The following is an 18,680-nucleotide window of genomic DNA, read 5'->3' on the forward strand; positions in this document are numbered from 1 at the left end:
GTGTGTCTACCTGAGAGTCAAGGGGACAGTGTAGGTCTTGTTCTCATACCCAGCTACAAGGTGGACTGAGAGAAGGAGATGCCTGAGTTTTCAACTTCCATGTGGGGTTTGGGCTCTGCTTCATTGTTATTATAACAAGGAAAGTTCTTTTCTAAATCTAGGGAGACAATGTAGATAGTGAGTATCCAAAAATATTGGTAAATAACTTCCACAGTTGAGTCTCAGGACTTTTACCATTTTCCGGATGAGAACACTGAAGCTTAGCCAAGGTCACATGTCTAGACCGTATTATGAACACAAGTTAGTCTCACTCAAGCCTGTTCTCTCAGCCACTATCTTGACGACTGTCTTGACAAATGTAGTAATGAGAACACTGTCCACCTCAGCAAAGCCTCCCACATTCCCATCGCATTTCTCTGACTCATTAAAGCTGGATCTTTGGGGAGACAAAGATTCATGTCTGTTCCTTAGCTGTGTTTCTTAGAGGAGGATGGTTTTCTGGACTCAAAGCCATGGAGTGTTTGTCCTTGGAATACAGCTCCTAGGATCTGGGATCTCTGGACAGACCCCTTTCTTCCTGGAGTGCCCTGTGTGTCTGTGAGTCTCTATAATGAAATTCTAAATGGCGAGGGAGGGTGGGAACTATCGCTGAGGTCCTACCTCTAACACAAGACACATTCCCCATACAGGGGTAACCGAGGACTCTCCCTGGACACCATCCACACCACTGATGGTTTTGCAAGCCATTCCGTTAATGTATTCCATGAATTGTGCTGTAGCAGTATGTTCCTCATTCATCCCTTAAGCTCCACAAGACCAAGAGCTATCTTTTTGCATGCAGCTTACCACAGTGAGCTCAGGAGTTTGCATACCTGTTCCATGGACAGTGAGCTTCTACCTGAAAGGAGCTACATTATTTTTGTTTACTGCTGCACAATGCTAAAGCCACAAAGAACATGGATGTCAGGACCCAAATATCTCTTTTGGGGTACCATATCCTACCTTTACCACATCCCACTTTCTTTACGAAGCACTTAAAGTCACATGCCACCTTAGTACAAATAAAACAGGTAGCTATTTTTCAGCATGATCTGAGAGTCATGTTGGGTGTCATAAGGATGACAGCAAAGGTGAGGGTTTGGTTCAAGTTGAGCTACAATTATGAGAAATGGTAACACACCTTGGAAATCATACAACAGAAGTGCAGGTAATGCTCTTAAAGACTAATTAACCCAATATTTTCAATTTATAGGAGATAAATTGAGTCCCAGGCCAGGGAAGTGACTTGGCCAGCTTTATGCAGCAAGTTCTCAGTGCAGCTGGAACCGAAGCCTGGATTTCTTAATTTTATAGTCCAATTCTCTTTCCACCACACCATCAAGCTTTTATTACGGACCAAACAGAAATCAACAGAGGAGAGACAAACAACCAAACCAAACCAAACCAAACCAAAACAACAACACACACACCGAAAATAAAAAAAACCTTCTGCCATTTAAAAACTCCCAAGGCCCTGCCTAGAAACTCCTGTCCTTACTCCCTCCACGTCTTCCTTTCTTCTATTCACAAACCGTTGCTGGACACCTCTATTGTGTTGCTCAGACCTTACTTGGTGCCAGGAAGAGAGTAGGTGCTCAATAAATGTGTGTTAAGGATAATGAAAGGTAAATGATACATGATAAAGACGGCACGGAGCTCACCATTTACCGGGAGAAGGTCTAAACGTGCCCCCGTAATGCACTGCAAATGTGAAGACCTGATGACATTTCCTCCCCTTTAGCCCTAGAAAATTGCCTTTCAGTGAGAAATCTTCCCACCAGTGTTTTCATTCCCTCTGTAGCTGCCTTCCCTCTTCAGATAGAGCACCTCTGTCTTTTGTACTTGCAAATGAATTGTGATTAGTTTTCACCTCGAGCCCAGGGGATTAGCCCGGGGACCTTTGATCTTCAGGTATCGATTTGCATCTTAAAGGAAGTATGATCTCATCTGGGCCAGCTCAAAATTCCATCCCTGCCCCTCAACCCCTGTCTGTTTACCAGCCCCAGGCTGGCCAGGGCCTCCCAAGCGGGGCTGAAACAACAAGATCAGCCAGACTCCGAGAGAAGGCGGAGGCAAACAAATTTCCCAACTGACTCGGTAAAGGTGGGAAAAGGACATTTGCTTTCTAAACACAGGCTGTTCTGCTATTCCTCCTTCCTTAAGTCGGAGAGACTGCCCAAGGTTGTGAGTGTGCAGAGGGGACCACGGTGGCCCCTGGATACTGGTGGGACAGTGTTTAGCAAAAGGAACTGAGTACATGCTTGAGAATCAGGCAAAATGAGGTTAAAGTCCTAGTTCTGTCTTCGATCACTTCTATCCTATGCAACTCTGGGCAAGGTTTACAATTTCTCTGGCTTTTGATTTTTCTCATCTCTAAAGTAAGAATAAAAGCCTTAAAAATCTATACAATAACCATCCTGAACAACTGCCCTAAGGAAGAGCAATAATGTAAATATGGTAAAGTTAGATCAAAAAGTCATCACTGTCATCTGGAACATAAGCTCCATGAGGGCAAGGACACATGCCCTTTGTTTGTTTCCACTGCTATATTCCCTGCTGCCTAAAACAGTGCCTGGCCCATGAGAGGCACTCAACACATATGCGTAATATGAAGGAATCAATCATCATTTAGTCATAATGACTGCTGTTATTACAATTGGCCAACTATTACTCATTGTCCACTTCTCCAGACAGACTCAGGGAAATGACGAGGACTTACCAATGCAATTGAAGGAAACTTCCTGTTTGCAGAAAAGGGAGCAGCCGTCACCATTGAGTTTATTCATGTCATCACATTCCTCACCTTCGCTTCTGCAGAACAGAGAAATGTGTCACATCGGCTTCAGAACCACAGCTGCACATGAGACCATCCCTCCCTCGCCATGAATTTTCCGTGAGGCCTCGGGCAAGTCCCTTTCCCTTTGTGAGTCTCTGTTTTTTCATCTTCAAAATGAGATGCTGAAAAGGTGTAAATTTATAAGATTCTATTACAGTTGCCTCATTTAGTGTTTCTAATAACAAAGTAGAATTTCTGCTTCAAACTCATTCTCTGAGATCTTGGTTAACTTAGCAAGTCAGATAGGAAGAAGAAATGGATGAATGAGTGCACAAATGAATGAACATATCTAGTTTCACTGTGTCTGGATAAATGTCACTGCCATTTTAAAATGGTAGATTTAAGAGAAACTTTGAAGTTTTCTAAAACATAAATGCCTTTCTTCACTATGCCCCATCTCAACCCCCTCCCTACTTTTCCAACGCCCTTAAAAGTCAAGATTTTTTCCATTCACATGCTCAGGTTTGGTCTTGTACCAAAAAGTTTTGCCTTCTCTATTGGTTGTGCCATTTCACAGCTTTAAGAATTCCTAGGCCTGTAGGACTATACTTCCAGGAAATAAAAATGCCTCCTCTCTTTCTCTCTCTCTCTTTTTTTTTTTTTAAGGAATGATTTTCATCACCTAAGGATGATTCTGCAGAGGTTAGGATGGGCAGAAAGTGAGAAACAATCAATGAGGATAAAAGCTGAATGACTGGATGAATTGCCACTTTCTGGAAAATTCCCATCCTTTTAGAAAAATAAAACTTTTGATCCCCCTGTTCCAAACTACCTGTGTGATCCCTGGCAAATCACTTGATCTCTTTGTCTGATCTTTCTGTTTTTGAAAATTTAAATCAATTAACAATAATTTAAAATTCTGTTTCTCAGCTACAGTAGCCACATGTCAAGTCCTCAGTTGTTGGATGTAACGAGTGGCTACCGTACTTGACAGTACAGAATATATGTCCACCATTGCAGAAAAATCCATTGGACAGTGCTATTTTAGATGTTGATTCTCAGTTTACTCACAGTTTAAAATAGAGATAATTATACCTACTCCTTAGAGCAGGTACAAGAATGAAATAAATGTAACTTAGAGTGACTGGCACCGAGTGTGACACATAGTAGATGCTCAGGGAATCATGGTTCCCATTCCCACTTTGTCCTGGGAGGTCTTTGCAAAGTGTGTGGCAGCTGTCCCTCCCTCCCTAGAGACCAGCTGGGATCTGTCACAGAATGGAAGAGGCCTCAGACTTTTCCTTTCACCCAGGGCAATTAACACTGGGAAATGTTTGTTGCTTTTAGGAGGTGTCAGAGTAGCAGGATGGTGCCTTGCAATCCATCCATCCTAAAGATGGCTAGGACACTGCATTGATCTCTGAAGAGCCACCCAAATTCTCTCCATGAGCAAAGAAGTCCAAATTCCAAATCAGGCCCACATTCCAATCTCTGCCAGTAAATCTCACACGTTGGACACTGGTGATGGCCTTGTGCTTCTTAGCTATTCCATGGGGGTTATCTGGGGAGAGATTTTTTTTTTTTTTAACCTGGGCTGGGTTCCCTAAACCACAAAGAACACTTCTAACCCTCCTTCCCTCACCACCCAAACAGTATGTTCTATTGGTTTAAGCCAAACATTAGAGTCACCACAAATATCTTTTAAGCACGACAGATCTATCATTAGACAGAGAGGTTCTGAGAAACCTTCTTTGACCTCCCAGGCTAAAGTGAGGCCATCTTATCTGTGTCCAAAGACACTGGGCTCCATCTATCATAGCACTTGTCAAATTGACTACCCTTTCCTGTTACTTGAGACCCTCCTACACCAAGCCTGAAGATGCCAAAGGCAGGGACCATGTCTCTGTCACCCTAGCACCCCAATGCCTAGCATCGTGACTGGGACATGGCAGATAGCATGCAGCTACTCCTTTACTTGGTAGCTTTGCACAGCTGTCAGTCACACAGTCAGGCAATGGGGGATTCAGGGAAGAACCTGAGCCCTGGGTTCACATCTTGGTTCTGCTCCTCACTGGATGTGTGAGCTTGAGAAGACCACTCCAGTCTTTGTGTTAGTTGTCTCTTTTTAAAGTAATATAATAGCACTTATCGCATAAAGGCTGTTGGGAGAACACAAGGAGATGACATTTATGAATATTGTCATCATCATCATAACATCCATCCAGTGTTTTCATCCACTGAGGACCTCACTGAGTGTTGGGTCAATCTGCATTTCTTTGTAAATTCCCTTATGTATATATAGCAAATTAGCATGTATCATCCCATGAAAAATCCAATTAACTAAGATACCATCCCTCCTTTTCTTCAAAGTTGTGTTTTTCTGTTTTGGTTTTGGATGTTTTTATGTTTGTCTGTTTTTGCTTAGGGAACCATTCATAAGCTGCATTCAGTTTCTATAAAGCATGTCAACAGTTATTTGGTAACTGCTGGTAACTTAAGTATTTGATGTCTCTGCAGGATACCAATTCTGGGTAAAAACACTAAAAAATTAAATTAAGGATATTCTTTAAATGAATAATAATAAAGTTTTAGATCAGCAAGGAGAACGACATGGTCATGGTCGGCAGTGTTTCACCAGTGCATCTATATCTGGCCCCAAAATGGATAGACCGGGCTACAGATCAGGTTCCACATCTAGCGAGTTTCCTTTTTTATTCTTTGTGCTAAATTATAAAATCCCAGATCACAATTATGGGTTGTCAGCAATGACCACAAGTGTTTCCTGGATATTCTGTATACGCTGCTCCATCTTGGACCCACAAATGATGGGGCACTTTCCCTGGAGACTGCCTTGCTCAGTTGCTCAGCGTGCCACCAGACAACATCTGCATCAAAAGCTGGAAGTTGCTCTCTTCCTTTCCCCAATTTTGTTACATGAAGCATCAGAAACTCTGTCTTCATGTTTAGTTGTCACATTTGAATGTGGAGCTTAAAAACACCCAACAGCACACCATCGATTTCACCCTCTGACCAGCGAGGAGCTTTATCTTCCATGCTTGAGGAGTCAAATTCTTTGCAATCGGGTGGTTTGCACCTCAATCCAACACTTAAAAATCCTTGTATTATCTCGATATTAAAATCTTGACAATTAAGCTTTGGAAGCATAGCTGATAGGACCTTTAAGACATGAATATCTATATCCCTGAGAGATACCACTTCAGCAAGCCACTTGAAATCATGCAAATAATCATTACTGGCCTTATCAGTTCCAATATTTTTTTTTGTATTTTTTGTTTTTGTTTTTGTTTTACATGTCATTCCTTATTCAAAAACTTGAATTAGTACTTTTCTTGTAATAGCCGGTATACTTCAGTGTGTGTGTGTGTGTGTGTGCACGTGCGCGAGTGAGATCGAGAGAGAGAGAGATCGCACAGGCACGAGAGAGAGCAGAATCTTGTACACACTATGATCTTTTTGCACAGAAAGTTGAAAAGTAATTTACTGGCCCTCATCAGATCATATTTGCATCATTCATGATTCCCTTAAATGCTAAGTCATAGAAAGTAAACTGCTGGCCAATAACTGATATCTGTGTGGACTGGTATTCATGTGCAAACTCTTCACTAGCATAACTGTGTCATCTTTGTGCTCCTAGCTGGTCCTTTCATCTTGATGCAGGTTTCCAGTTTACACTACATATGACAAAATCATCAGCACCAAATTAAATTGCTCTTCCCCTCCAGCACTAGTGTCAATCATGAACTGAAAGGAATAGTCATCTAGCACTTCTCCTTCATATATGTACTACACCTATTAGCTGATTCATGTTCTGCACATCAGTGGTTTCATTCAGCTGTGAAATAAATTCTTTTTACGGTGCCCCTCCCCCCACAGAGTCATTGCAATTGTACGTTGCACAGATATTATGTGACACCCAACAGTGCCATTTAATGAAGGAATTTTGCCAATAGCTTGATTTGTTTTGCCATCTCTGCACATAATGTTTATCATTAAATTTGCCAATAGTTTTAAAAGTCTCTTAAGAATAGTGTGACTTGCAACTGCATTAGTGATAAGGAACATGATTTTAGCAATAAGGAACTTAATTGTGAATGATTTTTGGTCTCTTCTTCACATCTAAGGCTGAAACTATTTGATTTTGTGCCAGAACATTTTTGTGCTTATTCTAGATGAAAAAACTCAAAGGTTTACTTCTTTTTTTAAACAATGTGAAACTCTTGATGGTTTCTTTCCCCTATTTTGTGGTTGCATAACATCTTGCCTTGTGGACAAGGCGAAGAATGGACTGATGAGCCAATTAGATCCATTTTTTAGACACACAGCTATATATTTTCTAATCACACTTTTCCTTTTTGGCTGCTCGTGTGGAATCTTTACACTTACTGATTAATTTGCTTCCTTGTACTTATATTCACATTCAATATTCACTCTGGAGTACTGTTTATTGTTTATGGTTTCAACATTATAGTGAGTTAAGATATTTTGCTATTTTTATGAGCCTCTGACCCATTTTGTAAATTGTTGATATAACAAGATAAAACAGAAATAAATAAATATGCAATTTTAACATATATAAAATTTATTTAACATATATGGTAACTAGCAAAAAATGTAAAAGTGTTTTGACTTAGATGCACTGTGACCTGTTCACTGAATGTGGGCTGGGAAGAAAAAGACTGCTAGAATCCTTGTGGACACACAATCAACTAAGAAAAAGAGCATGCTGGTAGTAAGTGCATTACGGTTGCTCTGTCAAAATCATATACTGTATTACATACTCGAGAAATGTATAGGTTCAAAAAAGAAGCATCGCTTTTCTTCTGAGCCCAGCAAACTGCTTGCAGACAAACTGGTAGACAGCTGGAGATTGCTGTTAACTCACAGCTCACACGGGAAGAGTATCCCAATAAGCAGTTCTACTCAACACCCTGATCACCTCTCAGCCTAATTAGCATCACTCCCTCCCTTTTCTTTAGTTAGATCTACTTACTTCTGGATAATGCCATCACCACAGTACCCACTTCCATGGATGTATATGGCAGCAGGTGATGGCTCACTCTCTTCGTTTCCTGAAATGGTGATGACCCGGTACTGGTACATACTGCCAAGATTTAGGTCCCTGGAAAATATAAAGAAGAGTTATTAGCTATACAGATAGAATGCTGGGGGCAGACAAAATTGATCCCCTTCAGTACATTCTATCAGTCTTGCTTATTTTTGAAATCACATGCACATTTGGTTATCCAGTAATTTTTACTGTCTACGGAGGTTAAGGTACTTTCCTACACATGATGGACTACACTAAAATGTACAACAATAATAACTAGCATCAATTGACAGCTGACCATGACTATTACTAGGTATTTTTTATTGTTAATTTAACCTTGACAATAACCTTGGTGGGTAAGAATCAGATGGTATGTGGCCCAATACAAAGGTGTTTGGGTGAATGCCATCCAGAAAAATATAAATGGGATAAGCAAAGACAGAGAGGTAGGTAAATACCAGGATGGATTCTGTGGGCGTTGTTTGATCTTTTCCCCTCATTTTAAGACCTGAGCGGAGACCGCATTGCACATGAGCAAGCCCTTTCCTTATGCTGCACATCCAGTAGTTCTCTGCCCCCCACCTCCACTTGTTCTTCCCTATGTCTCTCACTCTTGACTGAAATAATAATAGCAACATCCATTAACCAAATGTCAGGCCCAGGGCTAAGCACTTTTCACGTACTTTCTCATTTGAGAATCAAAACAACCTTATATGAGTACCAGTATGTTCATGTTTATTTTACACATGATGAATCTGAGGCATAGAGAGGTTAAGCATCTTGCTTACAATCGTATGCTATTAGATGACATCTTGCATTCTGTTTTGCTAATCTCTAGCTTGAGCCTGTTTTAATAATCTCATCTCTTGCAAAGGGGATCTTGTCTCAAAATGGCCATTCTAGGCACTGGTTCCTGCCAGATTTCGTCGGCCTAGACTGCATCTCTCTTCTGCTCTCAAGACCTTCTAATTCAATGCTTGTTGTGACTTCTTTACACCAGATTGCCTCCCTCCCTCACCCCCTTTCAGCTCCCTGCCTGAGTTCATCCCACCATAACACAAACCTGGCTACTGCCAACTATCCTCCAAGGCACGGACAAATGTATGTCAATTCCACATGACCAAATCACCATCCCCACTTCTTGTTTGACCATTTTCAAAGGAAGATGTTATTCTTCTATTTCCTCTTTAATGATTAAGAAAAGTGTCGTGGGAAAAAAAAACATAAAATGATAACGAAGAGAATTCCTATCAGATTCCAGAGTTGGAGGGGGGGATTTTGTAACAAAAGGACGATGTCAAAAAATCTCAAGTTCTCCTGCCTATCCATTGTTTCGGCTGTTGTCAAGGCTGGGGCTGTTTGGATAAGGCCAATAAGATACCAGGTGCAGGGGCAACAGACAGACAATGTCTTCTGACTCTCAACACATCAATGAGCTAGAGCTTATGAGAACTGAAGGACTCTGGTGAGGAACACAGCCTTCCTGAGAATGTGGGGCTTATGACCCATAAGAATTTGAGTGGTGCTGGAGCAGACAATAATAATGAGGGTAGACCAGAAGTCCCTGTGGATTCCATCAGTGCTCTGTTAGACTAGGTGGGTTAAAGGCATACAAATTCTGAGATATTGTATGGATGAATGTATGAATAACTTGCCTTGTAGACTTCTGAAACACTAATTTCTTAATATAATTACATTATTTCTTTCTCTTTTCCTCCTTCCCTCATGCCTTTCCTTCTTTTCTTCCTTCCTTTTTCCTTTTTTAAGTTTATTTGATATTTTATCCACCTCTAGACTAATAATGAATGTATACTTTTTTCTGGTGGTGCTTCTAAAACTGGAATATGGTGGGGGAAAGATTTTTTTCCCCTAAGGGATACATGAAGGCACAAGATAAAGAGGCAGGAATTCTATATAGTACATTCATTTTGCTCTAAAATATGGAAGCATGTTTTATATTAAACAAATATGGCCATGTTATGGAATAAAAGAAGAAATTTTCTTCAGGCTACATCCTAGGCCACTGGGGGCATATGCTCACTGTCTGAAGCAGATGGAGTACTTCTGTGAAAATGCATGAGTATGAAAACTACTTCTCTACATTATGTTTTTTATTGGTGGTATGTGTCATAAACCATTTATGGTTGATAATATTTAAGGTTCGCTAATAAAATTTATGAATGTTTTCTTCCTCCACCCTGCTTTGCTCTCCTTCTTCCCCTCGTTCTCCTCTTCCTTCTCAATAAACACAACTTTGTGGCAAGCAAACACATGTTTCTATTCTGACTGCATCACTTACTAGCTGAGAAGTCATAGGCAGGTGTTTTACTGCCCTGAGCCTATTTCAAATTAGTCATAAACCTGGCCTCACAACATTTTCCTGTAGCTTGAATCTGAGAGCATACATAAAACCTATGATAAATAGTTAATAAATATTAATCTATTACTATTAATGTTTAATTATCAACACTCTCATTCACTGGAGTTACGCTATACTCTTTTTACTAGAAGGAATGGAGTAGATAACAACATGGAACCTGGATTGGGTAAACTCATGAGGATTGGGCCACCACCTATTATGTATGTCATAGCTTGACAGAAATTCTCTTTTCTACTGCATCATTTGGCTAGAACAGCCTCAGTGCTTGCGGCTTGCCCTCTCTCCAGGTAGCTATTCCAACTTCTGGAAATTCTGGATCCCATACGTTTTGTCTTTACCCTGGGGCAAAATCTGTCTCTCAATAACTTCCACCCACTGTCTTCCCTCTTACCCACTAGCATCACATAGCACACATCTGATTGGTAGACAAACCTGAATAACTTTCCTTTTCCCAACCATGTGTGCGTGGCTCATGTATCATTCTCTCAGGAAAGCCTGACAACAGCTCTATGAAGTAGGGGTTGTTAGCCCAAGTTATCAGATAGGAAAATAGAAGTCCAAGTCACTCCCTTCATAAAAAGGTAGGGAAGGGGTAATAGGGTACAACTGTTATTAAAAAGATTATGTTTTTCCACTGAAGGATTTTTGTGATAAAACTACATATTCTTCAAGTTCAAGTTAAAATGCAGGCTAAACAAGAGCTCTTAAGAACCTAGGTAGGACAGAATTCCCTCAGGACAGGCTAGTGGCTTCTGAAGGCTTTGCTGAAGGTTAGGACCTATTTCATGGTTGGTCTAAAAGTAGGACATTTATTTCAAGTTGTTCCTTTCAGCTGCTCCTAACACCATCTGGAAAGTCTCACACTGTCACTCGAGCTCCTTCTCCTTCCGTGCCTCCCACATCCAGGCAGACCCTAAACCCTGTCAGTTCTTCCCACCCAAAAGCTTCCACATTGTTCCCTCTGCATCCCCGCTGCCTCCAGCATCTCAAACTTGATGGCTGAAGCAGTCTCTGTCTTGCCCACCTGCCTCTTGTATCTCTCTTTTCCAGTCCTGCTAACTCCATGAGGATACTGTTCGATACAAAGCCACTCTCAGGTTCAAAATCTTCTCACTTAATGAAGCGGTCAGCATGCTACCCAGCTGAAAAAACTTCCTACTTACTCTTTGTTTGTAACTAAAATTTTACCACTTCATTTGAAGCATGATTGTTTCACCACTTCTGATTTCCTTCATAAAATTCTGGATGCCATTTTAAATTAAAAAAGAAAAAAACAACAAACCCAACCTCCATTAGTATTTAATCATCCATTCTTCAAACTACATCTCAGATTAATTTCATGTTTTTAGGTAATAAACTTAAGTTGCAGTGTTTAAATATGATGAGATCGTTTGGCTGTTTTTGAGGAGTCGTTTTGTGCATCCTTTGTATGACTTAAAAAATGTTTTTAACGTTTAGCTGTTAGTCTTTCACAAATATCTCAAATGACATATCTGCCTTCGGTTCGCATTTCTGGCAAATTAGAAACAAAAATATTGGCATTCTTAACAGGTATGATTTTTCAGTATTCCTCCCCAAAAATGTCATATTAATGGTAATCTGTATCAAATTTAAGTGTGATCTTATTGTAAAATTTAGTTACAGATTGTAAAGTACAGATTGTACACACACACACACACACACACACACACACACACATAAGGAGACTAAACACCCTATGACTTAGCTTTTGGCACAAATTACTATTTCTTAAGGTGCTGGTGTGTAGTTAACATGGTAGGTCAATTAAAACCCATCTAAAATCTGTAGGTATGTTGCTTCACTTCTTTGGCTCTGTTTTTCTACCTCTTAATAATATATGATCTTTGTCTCTAACCAATGTAAAGATAAAATGAGAAATATGAAAGTATAATAAAAGAAAAGTGGGAAAGAGAGCCTCATTGCACTATGGCCACGTCCCATTTTGTTTCTTATAGGAAATCGTCTCTGAGCCTTGATTTTGCTCTACTGACCGCTTATTGTTTCCACATCACAGCATTCACTTATCACACTACCTCTCCGAATAGTCTGTGACTGAACTGTGTTCTTTGAAACTTTTCTTCTGAAATAAGAATAGCAATTGTCATTCCTATTTGTTGACCACTTATCATATGCCAGGCACCATGTCTAGAACTTTATATGAATAATCTCATTTAATCAAAACAACAGTCCCTTAAAGAATTATCTCCCTTTTCAGATAAAGACACTAATACTTAGAGAAGTTAAGCTACTGCCCAGAGTCATGTTGCTTTTGTCATGGGACAGGAGGGATGTGTCCCATGTCCCAGGCTGGTCTATCTAACTTCATCCCAAGACAGTGCTTTCTGGAGCTGGAAGCTGTCATTGAACTGGAACAATATAGCAGAACAGAAGTTGAGAGACCTAGTTTTGAACCAAGTATAGTCCACATTCTAAAGGCCAGTTAGAAAGTTCTAGAAGTTAGGAGAAAAACACATTCTCTTAAACATTACTACTCCCAGAAGCCATTTCCTGTCTCTAACTATTCATTTCTTTATCTATCTATAAAAATAGGACACTGGGAAGAATGTGATGATCAGCTCTGCAATCCAGAGTTCTAATCTAGTGAGGAAAGTATTATTGTATCTTTCTGTTATGAGGTTTTCCACAGGCTAGGAGCTGCCTGAGCAGTTAAAATTCCACACAGAGAATGGGTATAGTTCAGGATCTACCACACAGGCTGTCCAAGCTGAAAGGCATGGTGTGGGGACCACCTAGGATGCCTCTGGCTCAGGAAGAGCCCAAATATTCCAGTTCTGCTTCGGGCTAAGAATCAGAGGGTAATGCCTGGGCACTTGGTAGACCTGTTTCTAGCCAAGAATGGGAAGAGAAGAAAGCAATCACCTTTGAACCATGAGATGTTGTGCCAACGGACCTTATAGTACTATTACTGTTGTTTTAAGTAGAAAAAAAATATCAATGCTATAGAAAGGTATAGACAACACTATAACAAATGTCCTTAGACTTACTACCCAACTGTGTCAAATTATAACATTTTGCTGTATTTTCTTCATCTTTTGCTTTTGATGTAGAAGAAATTAAATATACTGTTTTGTATATTTGTTTTCAACCTACCTGAGTGCCCTTCCTGCATCCTATTTCCCTCTTTTCCATGTTTTTATACTTTCTGTGCATATGCCTTGCTTTGCATATTTTAAACTTCATAGGTGTGTTAATCTTATATTTGTCATTATGTATCTGGCTTTTAAATTTTTTTTGCCCAGTATTGTTTTTGAGATTACACATATTGATACAGGTAGACCTACCTCATTATTTTCACAGGCATAAGTATTTTACTTTACAAATATACACACTTTATTTGACCATTCATTTCTTGATAGACACTCAGGTTGTTTCTATTAATATTACTATCATTACTACTTAATCTTTTTTGGTTGTTTTCCAATAATGATACTTTAAACATTTATGTTCATGTTTCTTCACACATGAGCAAGAATTTTCTGAAGGAAATACATCTAAAGTGGTATCGCTAGGTTGAAGGTAATTGCATCAAGTTTATTATATGTTGCCAAATTATTCTCCAAAATGATTGTACTAATTAACATGACTACCAACAGACTTCCCATTGCTCTAGGTCTTTGCCAGCAATGATTCTGCCAAACATTTAATTTTTTGCCAATCTGATTAGTATTAAATGATATCTAAATATTGTTTATTTTGCATTTTTCTGATTATTAACAAGACTGGATATCATTTCATGTGTTTGTTGACCACATAGGTTTCTAGCTATGTTCACTGTTCATCACTTGTGCCTGTTTTAAATTGGGTTCTTTTTCTTTATTGATATGTAAGTGTATTCACATACACTAGATACTAGTCCTTTATAATTACAGGTAATGCAAAATGCCATTGCCAATTCTGTGACTCTTATTTTTTTTTATTCCATTTATCTTGCTTTGTTGAACAGAATTTTTAATCCTTTCCTTCATGATTTGTGCTTTTCATGCCTTACTGAATACATGTTTCTTTACTTCAAGGTCATAAAATAGTTTCTTTTATTTCTTTTGAAGAGTTTTAAGGTTTTTATTTTCACATGTATGGCTTCAATCACCTATACTGTAGTTTTTAAAATGATACATGGTTTTCTCCTTCAAAATTCCTCTTTACTCTTCCATGTGAATTTTAAGTTTTATTTTTAAAAATTTCTGTTGGCATTCTGATTCATTGAGTTTATAGATATATTTAAGGAGAAAACATGTTTTTGTAATATTGCATCTTCCCATTTATACACACAGTTTATCTTTTTTATTTATGTAGGTTATCCTTTATGGTTTCAGTGACGTTTTAAAGCTTTATTCATAAAAACTGTGATGATTTTTTAAATTAGATATGTATTCTTAATTCTAAGTATTTTAGAGATGTCAGTGCTATTATAAATGGTAGCTTAAAACTATCTATCTATCTATCTATCTATCATCTATCTATTTATCTAATTTGCACACATACACATTCATACATGTATGTCTGTATTTGTATAGTCATATTTGGGGCTGATAAAAAATAATTGAGTTTTATAAATTGATATTCTCTTTAGAAGTCCTCACAGACTATTTTATTAGTTATAATAATTTGTTGATTCTTACTAATTTTTCAATGTAGTCTCTTACAGATGAGGATAATGATAGTTTGCTTCCTTTCAGTTCTCAGAATTTTTATGTATACTTTTTGTCTAGCTGTGCTAGGTGAGATCAATGGTGTTAGTGGGCATTCTTGGTTTAAATCTGAAAACAGAAGGACTATTTCTTATATATTACTATTAAGCATAATGCCCACTATATTTCAGTACATGTCCTTTATTAAATGTTTTTTTCTATTCTTGGCTTACCTCTTTTTTTTTTTAATCACAAAGGGATCTGATTTTATCAAGAGTTTTAAAATTCTGCATCTAGTAAGACAATCTTGTTTTTATAAAAATCTGTTAATATTACTTCATTTTTAGAGTTCATCCAGCTAGTTAGCTTTATGTTAGCTAATTATATTAATAGCTTTGACTATTTCTTCAAATGCTGGATAAATATATTTGTATCATTTAATTTGTTTATCCATTCATTCATCCAAATAGCATTCATCAAGTCAACCCAGCTTCTCTTAGGTTTCAGGGATTCAAAGATCAAGAAAATATGGTCTTGCCTTTTGGATACTCATAGGCTTATAGGGAGAAAAAAAAACCACACATTAAATTAATGGCTTTAGCATAGCCCAGAAAGTATAGGGGGCTGTGGGAGCATAAAGAGCAATATATGACCTAGGCTGAGCTGGAGAGAGTCAGAAATGGCACGACTAGAGAAAGGTAAGGAGAAGATAGATCAGGAGAAGCAGGAGAGAACTGGCTTCCTAGGCAAAGGACATAATCATATTTGTTTTGTGGAAGACAATTTTGGTAGCGATATAGATAACTGGTTTTGGGGAAAGGTGGAAGGGGAGACCAAATATTCCCTGAGTGATGGAAGATGCAGGAATAAATTGAGTACCTACCAAGGTTGGGAGCTAGGCTAGAGGTCTTCATATTCTATTTTGTGTAAAGAGAAATAAAACAACAAAATATCCTTCCTCACTGAGTGACTGTGGAACTATGTCATCTTCTCAAATAATTTATTTCTTAACATTCATACATTAAGGTTACACTCAGTTTTTTCTACATGTGATAACAATATACTCAATTCCATTTTCATCTGTGTATCACCCTGAATTCTTAAGAGAACACTTTGCTTTTGTTTAAGGCTGAGAGGTATTTTGGTCTTACTTTTTATTGCGGGGTGGGGTGGCGGTCAACAGATGCAGGATAGGGAGCATGATATGCCCTTGGAAGGGATATCTGAAAGGCAGTCTGACATCTCTATGGATGTCATCTAGATCACATGTCAGGAAAAATAGTTGTGGTTCTTCCATTAACCTTGGTTGGGATTTTAGATGAATCAGTTCTCCTCTCTGAAACTCAATTTCCTTGGGCCATCAAATGTGTGTGTGTGTGTGTGTGTGTGTGTGTGTGTGAAGAATAAGATAATATGGTGTCATTTTCCTTGTGTAAGTCAAATAAAAAGCACATATGGATTTGCTAGAAGGAGTCATCCCAAAGGTGAAGATACCATCATTGGTCTCAAACAGTTCAAAGGGCAAAAGGGAGGATAAGTCAAGTACGGTGGGGTCGTAATACAAGGTAGAGTCTAAAGAGTACCAAGAGAGAGGACTAAAAAGTGGTTGGAAGGATGAGAAAGGCTTAGGGAGACTTCTGACATCTTGACTAGGTTGAGTCCCTCTATAGGTATCTTTGACACCCCGTAATTTATTATAAAACTTAGCACACTTCATTGCAATCAGATGTCGAATGCCTGGTTTTCTCTGATGTATGGTAAGTGCTTCAAGGATAGAGAACATGTAAGCCTTTCATTGCTATAACTCTGTGCCTACCACAGTGCCTAACTTGGAATAGGTTTCCAACAATATCTGCTGAAAGCATTAAGTTTGAGACAGCACACATGGGAAAATGTCAAAAGATAAATGGTAAGTATGGTGTTCTGAGCGATAGGAATAGCACAAAATAGGACACAGTTAAACCTTTTTAGATAAAGAACGTTCATTTAGACCAAACTTCAGGGTAAACTACAGGAAGTGCTAAAGTTTTACTAGAATGGTCAATTTAGAGTGCACAGTAGATGGTGGATGCTGGCACTGAGTGACAGAGAACCACTGTTATAAAATCAAGGGACGACGACTTCCTAAGCATCCTCAGCTCCTCCAGCCGTAGAAGGCAGAATTAGATGTGCTAACAGCAGTCAAGATACTGAACCAGCATCCACATCCTTAGACAGCTCGAGCTCCCTCCACTCCCATTTATCCCTCCTTCCAGGCCCCAGCACTCAGTAGACTGCAGTGCTTTTCACTCCACGTGCCCTTTAATTAAAGCAAAGCCGTGATGCTGAGATCCAGTCGCCAAGAAAGAATCTTTGTTTGGAAGGATGGACTTTTTTTTTTTGCAATATCCATTGGCTTATCCTTCCCCTGAGAGCTCCAACCCATTGTCTGGATTCAGCGAAGGAAGAATGAGATGACAGGGGTCTGAGAATCCACGGGATACTCGGATCCCTCCCAACGGGACTAGAGTCTGCCCCTCTCACACAGGTAACGCGAAATTCAATTTTTTTTTTTTTTTTCATTCTGACAATGCTGCCCTCACTCTGCATAAGGCTCAGAAAGGAGCAAATGTATATATGCAGCTAATTAATTCCAGGAGCCTTTGATAGAATTGTCCAAAGATTTGCCCTGGTACCAATTTAAAGCACAGTAGCAAATTTAATAAAACTAACAGTTTGCAGCCAAGGCCTTTGTTATTTTGTTTTAATCATCTTTTACCACCAATTGAAATGATTTTCTACTTTCTTGGTGCAATGAAATGAAAATACAAGGGAAAGAATGGAAGGACAATGTGGAAATGAGAAAAGACCTGGAGCTTCAAATCCTGGGATAAGGTAACGGCAATCCTGAGGTTTAACTGGTCGTTTGAATCAGGCGGAGATTAGAAGGGAAGACATTTACCAGTGTGGGGGAAACGCCACACCTGGAGAGCATTAAAGAAAGGCAAGCGGAAAAGATCTACAAGGGACTCTTGTTTTTCCTGAATGCAACCAAAGGCGATGTGTGACAGCTTCCCCAAACACCCCTGCTGGTGATGGACAGGTCTCTTGATTACAGAGCAGGGGCTTGTGACAAGCTGACCGGTCGCCAAGGCCTCTGGGAGCCCAAACACCAGATACAGTTGGAGGTAAACAAGGCATGCAGCATAGTGTGAAAATCGAGGCCAAGCGGGGCCAGAAAGTCGAGCGGAGGGGCCCAGTGACAGCTGGTGATTGAGCGGCACTAACTGAACACAGTTGTTAAGACCAGGGGCCAGTGGGGAAAGCAATCTCCTTTCTCCTCCCTGTGGCCTCTCTGGGTGGCCAGCAATTTTATTACTGGCAGAGGGCGAGCCCAACAGCATTTTCGAATTTGGCACCACATCTAAAACCATTCGGGGGCTGGGCTTCTCTTTCTTCTCTCCCCCCACCATGAATGCTTTGGTTTCGGTGAAAGCCGGCGTGCAGTTAGCAAACTCCATTTCCCCTCAAATTTTGAAACCCATGTGCACTTGGGGAAAATGTAATCCTTATGTTTCTGATTCATTTACACTTAACTCATCAAAACGCTATTTTGTAAGAGCTATTTGATGTCTGCGAAGTCTTCTGAGCTCTTTTGTAAGCCTCGCTTCTTAGAAGCAGGAAGTCACGTTTCTGACGAGAGGGAGAACTTGAACCTAAAAGGTTGAGTTTGTTTTGAAATGAGGGCTCTTGGAGGGTCACGTGGAT

General features: G+C 39.4%; 1 protein-coding gene across 1 annotated transcript in view; it reads right to left on the reverse strand.

Moving 5' to 3' along the window:
- Nucleotides 1–18,680, reverse strand: part of PAPPA (pappalysin 1) — a 219,355-nt gene that overhangs the window by 113,263 nt on the left and 87,412 nt on the right. The window contains exons 8-9 of the mRNA XM_039866768.1: nt 7,827–7,955; nt 2,759–2,850 (exon numbers count right to left, since the gene is read on the reverse strand). Coding sequence (XP_039722702.1) covers nt 2,759–2,850; nt 7,827–7,955 — 221 coding nt within the window. The remainder of the gene's footprint in view (nt 1–2,758; nt 2,851–7,826; nt 7,956–18,680) is intronic.

The sequence above is a fragment of the Pteropus medius genome, unplaced genomic scaffold, assembly GCF_902729225.1.
Source record: "Pteropus medius unplaced genomic scaffold, Ma_sr-lr_union100, whole genome shotgun sequence".
Lineage (NCBI taxonomy): Eukaryota > Metazoa > Chordata > Mammalia > Chiroptera > Pteropodidae > Pteropus > Pteropus medius.